Source organism: Brassica oleracea, chromosome C1, assembly GCF_000695525.1.
Source record: "Brassica oleracea var. oleracea cultivar TO1000 chromosome C1, BOL, whole genome shotgun sequence".
NCBI classification, from domain to species: Eukaryota; Viridiplantae; Streptophyta; class Magnoliopsida; order Brassicales; family Brassicaceae; genus Brassica; species Brassica oleracea.
The window spans coordinates 3,468,683-3,476,102 of NC_027748.1; the positions used below are offsets into that span (position 1 = coordinate 3,468,683).

At 37.1% G+C, this 7,420-nt stretch overlaps 1 protein-coding gene across 3 annotated transcripts; it reads right to left on the reverse strand.

Annotated features, from left to right (window-relative positions):
• Positions 1 to 218: 218 nt before the first annotated feature.
• Positions 219 to 5,795, reverse strand: LOC106311069 (transcriptional corepressor LEUNIG). 3 transcript variants are annotated; one of them, XM_013748316.1, is made up of 19 exons: positions 5,653 to 5,795; positions 5,481 to 5,523; positions 4,609 to 4,706; positions 4,399 to 4,508; positions 3,742 to 4,236; positions 3,571 to 3,656; positions 3,402 to 3,480; positions 3,240 to 3,315; positions 3,099 to 3,145; positions 2,698 to 3,018; positions 2,354 to 2,527; positions 2,031 to 2,270; positions 1,841 to 1,958; positions 1,666 to 1,775; positions 1,434 to 1,583; positions 1,193 to 1,348; positions 991 to 1,107; positions 694 to 900; positions 219 to 594 (listed from the first exon to the last, which is right to left on the reverse strand). In XM_013748316.1, the coding sequence occupies exons 2-19, from the start codon at positions 5,510 to 5,512 to the stop codon at positions 451 to 453; spliced, it is 2,760 nt and encodes a 919-aa protein (XP_013603770.1). In that variant the 5' UTR covers positions 5,513 to 5,523; positions 5,653 to 5,795; the 3' UTR covers positions 219 to 450. The 3 variants fall into 3 exon arrangements, with proteins under 3 accessions (XP_013603770.1, XP_013603762.1, XP_013603754.1); XM_013748308.1 differs by having other exon boundaries at positions 2,354 to 2,530; XM_013748300.1 differs by having other exon boundaries at positions 2,354 to 2,551.
• Positions 5,796 to 7,420: the final 1,625 nt, after the last annotated feature.

Genomic DNA, 7,420 nt, shown 5'->3' on the forward strand with positions numbered 1-7,420 from the left:
TTTTATCAAATTTTTATTATTCAAAATCATTAATTGTCATATATACTATAGCCACATTAGACAATTCCGTAAATTTTATTTAAGGAAATAATAAAGTACATTAATAATGAATTTATTGTTAGTTTAATAAAAAATTTATTATATAATTACATGGACCAACATATTTCTCTAAACATGTGGGTATAAAAAGAAGATGTAATGCTTCTCAAATAATATATTGGGGATAAATGGCATATAACTTTCACTGTCATTATTAAGAAACTAAGATTACAACAGTTTCCAATTAGGTCAAGATCATACAACCGCAACACTGTTTAACCATATTTGGAGAAAGACTATATTGAGATGGAAGATGAAACTGTCTGAGAAAAAGCTACAAAGGTTAAAAGAAACACCCCTCCTTAAGAAGAAGAATAAAACCTAGAACATAAACGAACATGTCCTTTCCCCTCACTTCCACAGCTTCACTAGCTTGTCGTGACTAGCTGATGCAACCAATCCCGTTGCAGTTGAAACCGCCAGTGACGTAATCAGCCCATCGTGAGCAGGCAATGTCATCGTCTTGTTCTGGGACATGTTCCACAGTTCTAAAGACTGCACATACAAAGATTGTAAAGTTTCAATTTCATGATCAAAATGACACTTCTCCAACACACACACATGACATGAGTAATGATGACATCAAGTTTTTACCTGGTAACAACCAACTACGAGTAGAGAAGGGTAAGTCGGATGGAAAACACAAGACTGGAACTTGTTTCCATTGCAGCTTAGCTCATGAACACATTCTCCTTCATTACCTGTCCCGAACGTCCAAACTTTCACCATATCTTCACTAACCGTTGCCAAGAAGTCACCAGAAGCATCCCAGCAGACCGAGTTTATCTGATTAGTATGGCCCTGTACAGTCCTTAGTGGTTAGTACATACATAACATATAACAAGCATCTATCACACAATATCGAAAAAAAGAAAAGTCTGAACACTAAACCTGCAAAGAGTGTCGACAAGCTTGTGTTTCAACATCTAGTACAGATACAACGTTTGCCGACGAAGCAGCCAGATACTTTCCAACACGTGGTTGGAACCTCGTCTGAGTGCTACCACCCTGTGAACAAAACAAAACAAAACAAAACAAAAGTGAAACTAAATGTATAGATTTGCTAAATAAAAGCAACACGATAATGTTGTACCTTGTACACTCTTGAGCAAGTTCCATTGTTGATGCTCCAGTACCTTATCTCGCCGTCATCGTCACATGAACATATGAGATCATCCTTGTTGGGATGGAAGTCAACTGACGTAATCATGGAAGAATGTCCGATGAAATTACGAAGGGAGTAACCTTTCTGTAATGTAGATGCACAAATCCTTAAGAGATCACAAAATGGAATAAATAAAAATATATAGTTGAATCATCAGACTTCAACTTACATTATCAGCATCCCAAACCCTGACAGTTTTGTCAAACGAAGAAGTTGCAAGCCGAGGCAGGTTCGGACTAAAACGAACATCTGTTATCATAGCCGTGTGCTCCTCAAGGGTTGTCTTGGGCTTCATAGTGTCTGTATGCCATATTACAGCCTGCAAAAATGGGATCAAACCAAGATGCTATTTAAGTTTCAGAAACCGCAACAAGACTTCAATGATGATTCCTGGCTTTTACCTTTTTGTCATGTCCGGCACTAGCAAGCATTTTGCCATCCAATGAGAAGTGGCAACAGGTGACTTTGCTTGTGCTCGCACGTACTGAGTTCACTTCCGCAAACGTGAAACCTGTTGAAGAGGCATCATTGAGAAATATTGTTGAATAATGTTGAGTGGGGGCTATAAACACACACCTTTACTAACATCCATACACCGTCCAACAGTGTCTCGTTGATCACCATCCTCATGGGATAAAAAAGACTCAACGTTGTCGTCAAGTGACCCATCTTCCACAAATCGATCCATATCAGCCTGCAAAACAGCCAATAGTTGATGATACTAATTCATTTGTGCCCTCCCATTAACAGTTTTAAAGATACTCACTAGCTGATTTGATGGGGATGTAAGAGTCCCAGTAGTCCCCTCAGTGCCAAACATAATTACTGGTTTGGAGGAACCACCACCATGAGGCAGATTAGGCGCATCTCCAGGAGTATGAGTTGAAGGTGTAGAAGGTGCTGAGCTCGGTGATGGCCCCGTAGTGTTGGCTGTTCCTGTACTATTAGCTGGACCAGAAGACGAAACCGGTTGCTTTCTTTTCCTCCCAGTTTGATTCTTCAATACCTTCAATTATTTGCAAAAAAAAATATTTTAGAAAATCAACCTCAGATATCAGTAAAACATGAAATAGGAAACTAAGAACAGACCTGTTCATTTCCTCTAAAGGAATTTGACATGCCACCATCCATCGTGATACTACCACCTCCTCCCAGTTTATCTTGTTGCTGAATGTTGTGATTTGAACTCTGTGTTTGCTGATTAGAAAGGGCGTGCTGATTAAGTGCCTGTGGCTGTGCTAGATTCCCACCACCCTGCTGCTGCTGCTGTAAAAGAGCCATCTTTAACTACAAAGCATACGCAGTTATTAACGCAATCTCCTTTCAAAATGAGCAGAGATTACTACATCTTATTCCGTCAATGAAGTTGCAAAACTTTTGTACAAAATTTAAGGCACCTACTTAAGATTTGTAAGAGATAAGACAAGGCATACCTTTAGTAGCATGTCGGTGTCTCCACGAGGCAAAAGAGAGCCACCAGGTTGCAAAGACGATCCAACATTATTAGGTAGCACATCGCCCACAGAACCACCCCCAAGGCCATCCTTTCCTAGGCTCATGTTCCGGTTGTTCAATAGCATTTTCAGTCTCCTGTTCTCGTCATTGACGGATTGTGAATTTAGATTCTGTTGAGCCATCATGAGCTGTTGCTGATGCTGCGGAGTCAACATGTTGAGTCCGTGAAAAGACTGCTGCGGAGACTGCATAAATGGCTTTTGCGGCTGGAGAAGACCAGAACGAAGCTGATCAAATCCCTAAATCGGGAAAGAAATCAACAGTCAAAAAAAAAGAAAAAATTACAAAAGAGAGAACGAGCCAGTAAAACAAATCTTACTGTGAGTGGCCACCCTTTAAGTGTAAGGTTGTTGCCTTGATTTGAACCTGAAACAGGAAACAAGCACTAGTCTTAAAACTATTACTACATTTGACACGCTTGACCTACTGAAATGATATCTTCAGGATCGAAAAAACCTACCAGGAATTCCAATCAACGACCCTTCTGGAACAGCAGTTCTGGGGGTGAGCACAGTGTTGATGTCGCTTTTCATATCCTAAACACAAGAAGCCAAGCAAGTAATTAGCTAAGAGTCAAATTCTACAAGGGAGTAGACGCAACATAGATTCAATTATTACTTACCACCGCAGAACCAGGAAGTTGCTGATTTCGAGTTTGAACCTGTGGAGACATACCACTGCTTGCACCATGTAACACTTGCCTGAGATTCACCAACAAACATTAGCAACAAGACAGAGATATTGAATGATTTTTAGTGGAAACAAAGAAGGCAGAAGGATGAGAACAGTACCCTGCAGGCTGTCCGGAAGCTCCAGCGGATTTCAACATCGATGCATGGTTTGGATCCAACATTTGCCCACCATTTTCCCCGAATCTCTGTAGCCAAAGGAAATTTGAATTCTAACGTGTTGATGAAACTAAGGTAGATGGAAACTGAAACACATGCCTTGCCTAAACTAACCTTCATAGCAGCCTCATCTAAAGAATCCCTCTGAGTAGGCATTTTGATCCTCTCCTCGTATGCCTTATTATTTGCTAAGGCACTCGCAGACCCAGGGTTTTGCCTCATTACTGGGTCGTTGTTATTACCAACGAGTCCATTTGCTGATCCATTTGCAAGGTGGGATCCATCTCTCCTCTGTGGCTGCTGTTGCTGCTGCTGCTGCGGTGTTGGCTGTTGCTGGTGTTGAGGCGCTTGCTGCTGCTGTTGCTGCTGCTGTTGTTGCTGTTGAGAAGGTGGTTGGTTTTGATGTTGTTGTTGTTGGTGTTGCTGCTGCTGTTGTTGATGATGTTGCTGTTGTTGTTGTTGCTGCTGTTGCTGTTGTTGCTGCGCACGTTGCAACAAGAGTTGTTGCATTTGTATTTGCTGTTGTTGTTGTTGTTGGTGCTGCTGCTGCGAGACCTGTGGGTGTTGACCTTGTTGCATTTGCTGGTCTCGCGCTTTCATCATCTGTGTCTGTAAAAATAGACGACATATGAATATACAACTTCTAGATCTTCTCTTCAAACCACAAAGAAAAGGAGAGAACACAGTTCAACTGTAAGCAATCAAGCTACTAGCTAATTAACTCTATATGACTAACTGAATAGAATAAGACAAAATTGAAAAAAAGTGTACCTCAATGTAAGATGCAGCAACCTCGGAATGCTTCTCGTTGGTCCTAGCAATAAATATATCCCAGAAGACAGACCACCACTCAAACAGAAATCCACCAGGTGCGTCAATAGCTACAAAAAAGTCCAAAAAGAAGGGAAAGTTCATTAGGGAACAAAAGGACTTTTATCAGAATCGTAGTTCAAAAAGGTTAAGAAGATTCTGATTCCTAACCGACTGGATCCAATGAAATTTTTCCTTCAGCTTGGAAAGCCTGAGCTGTAGCTTTCAAATCTCTTTTCACCAGATAATCATGGATATAGACATCCAACCTGTTACAGCCAAAACAATTTCATTTAGAGCAGCAACGCAGACACTACCCACAATATATATAAAACACGTCAAGATAGGCATAAGAAGTGTCTGGAGAATCTCAAGAAAGGCAACTCTACAAAAGAGGAGAATAACATATGTCCCAGAAACAAAACCATCCAGTCACTAGAAGAAACACAAGAATTGTTTCATGATGGAGCTTTTAAAAGTAACACTGGCATACCAAAAAGAAGTGTAAATCTAGAACAGTGACAAACTGAAACCTGATGACACAAGAGTCAACCAGAACTGGATAAACCAAATAAATATATATCCAGAGATTCTCAAGGCCCTTGAAAGTGACTGAAAGCACAAAGAACTAAACTTTGGCCAAAACATGGAAACATAACCAAAAGAAAAGTCCCCACAACAACAAAATCTAGCAGGAGAGTCTTCTGAGAAACAGAAACTGAAAAATCGGCAAAAGTAACCTCAAAAGAATGTCAAAAAGGAGAAAGCTAAACAATTGCGACAAGCTATAGTCTCCAGATCAAGTATAACAATACGCAATAAGTTTTCAAAGCTAAGGACTCTATAAAAGGTATGGAGGAGAAACACACAAACCCTAGAATCAAATTGTAGTTAGAATGCATTATATAGAATCCGAACCCTAGAAACAAACGAGCAAAACAATACACAGAGAATCTAAAAACCTAAACCCAAAATTAAAGACTCTACGGTAAAGCAATCAGCACAAATATCAAAATCAAAATTAAAAAAAAAAAAGGACTCACATTTTATCAGCTTCCCAATTGGTCTGAGACATCTCTTTATGTTCTGAAACAAAACAAAACCCCACAAAGACACAGTTAGGTTCGAATGTCAGATGTAATAAAACCAATAATCATATCTTATATAAGAGCAGAAACCCAAAATAAAAATCAATACTTTTGACCCCTTTTTCACCTGATTTTCTCCAGAGAGTGAAAGAGATTAGCACTTGAAACAAAGCCAAAGCAAAATCAAAACAGAGACTTTAAAGGACGAAGGAGAGGGATAGAGAGAGGGAGAGAGATGATACGAGTTTTAAGAGAGAGAGAACTAGTCAAGTAAAAAAAAAGGAAAGCCTTTGAAGAATATCTTTAGCCTCTGACCATCGCAAATAAGAATTATTTTATTTTTTATTTTTTACTGTAATTAATGGATGTACATACAGAAATTTATATAAAAGTCCAATTTATTTATGGAGATAAATATTTTCTTATGTTTTTAAAATTATTTACCTAAACATAATGTTGACTGAAAATAGATTTTTATTTGAATAAAAAGTAGTTTCCATGTCAGTTTTGTTTTGGGTGGATGGAATTGCAGAGGATATATACAAGAAGGGTAGCTTTGTTAAATTACTAAAATGCCCTCATGGGGTTGTATATTTTACGTGACGTATCACGCCTCCTGTCAAAGTACTTTTGTTTTTAATGACAAAAATTAATCATTTATAATCAATAAATAACGCCAATGTCTTTTTCATTTTTACGTTTCTCACTTTTGTTATTTGTCTTATTCGGTGTAGATCTTGTGGAATCATAAACTTAGATTCATGTAATTTTAAGAATAACCTATATAAATCGAATAGAACATAACACGTTTGAGTGTCTATGGTGGTGTTATTAGCTCTTTTAGAAAACAAAAAGTTATCAGCTAAACGCATTTGTTTTATTAATGTGATTAACTCCTATAATAAAATAGATACTGAAATTTTCATAAAATCAAACCTAAGTTTCCAGACTTAATTTTAATAATAAAAAAGTTATATGTCGAAATAATATTTGCGAGTTTAATTAAGAGTTCATAATCCTATTATTATGAAATAGTTTTGTTTTAGTTAAGAAATGAGTAAGCCGGTTAACCTATATTTGTTTACCAATAAAAAACTTAGGGCTTTATTATTCATATATATGTGATGAAGGCGCTAGTCGGGCGGTCGGGTTGGGCCTAGCGCCTAAAGAAAAAATCGGAGATTAATCGAAAATTATGCGGGGCAGAATTTTTAGATTGTTTACTATGTTATAAAACATGTTAATCTTTAATTGTGTATAACATTAATACATTTTCATGTTTAAGATTATATAAAACACACAAATAGAATATATAAACTTAATATAGTGTAATTTTCATCAAAATTATGAATATAAATGATATTTATAAAATTTAAGATCAAATAAATAAATTAAAATATTATTAAAAATAAAATAAAATTAAAATTAAAAAAATAGATTAGGCGGCCGCCTAGACGGCTAGACGGTCATTTAGGCAGTCTAGGCGGAGAAAATCGGATATCCGATTTTTTAAACCGATTTGGCATAAATCAGGGCGGAAGAGTGACGCGTAGCGCATAGACGGCCGATTTTTGGAACAGGGATGATGACATATATAAGAGATTATTTGTATACTTAACAATCTCCAAATATGTATATTAGTTTTGTAAAAAAAAAAAAAAAAACTATTGAGTATAAGTCTTTTTAGGTTACTTTTAATTACAATTGTGGTTTACTAAAGATTTATGAAAACAGCGTAGTAATAAGTTAAAAATCTCCTAAACTATATTTGCGAAGTGATTTATACACATGTCGTCACTACAATCATTCTCGCTGAAAAAAAAATGACACGGCACTTAAAATAGATGACATGGTTTTAGAAAATAGTGACATGACATTGTGAGATGTAAAATTTC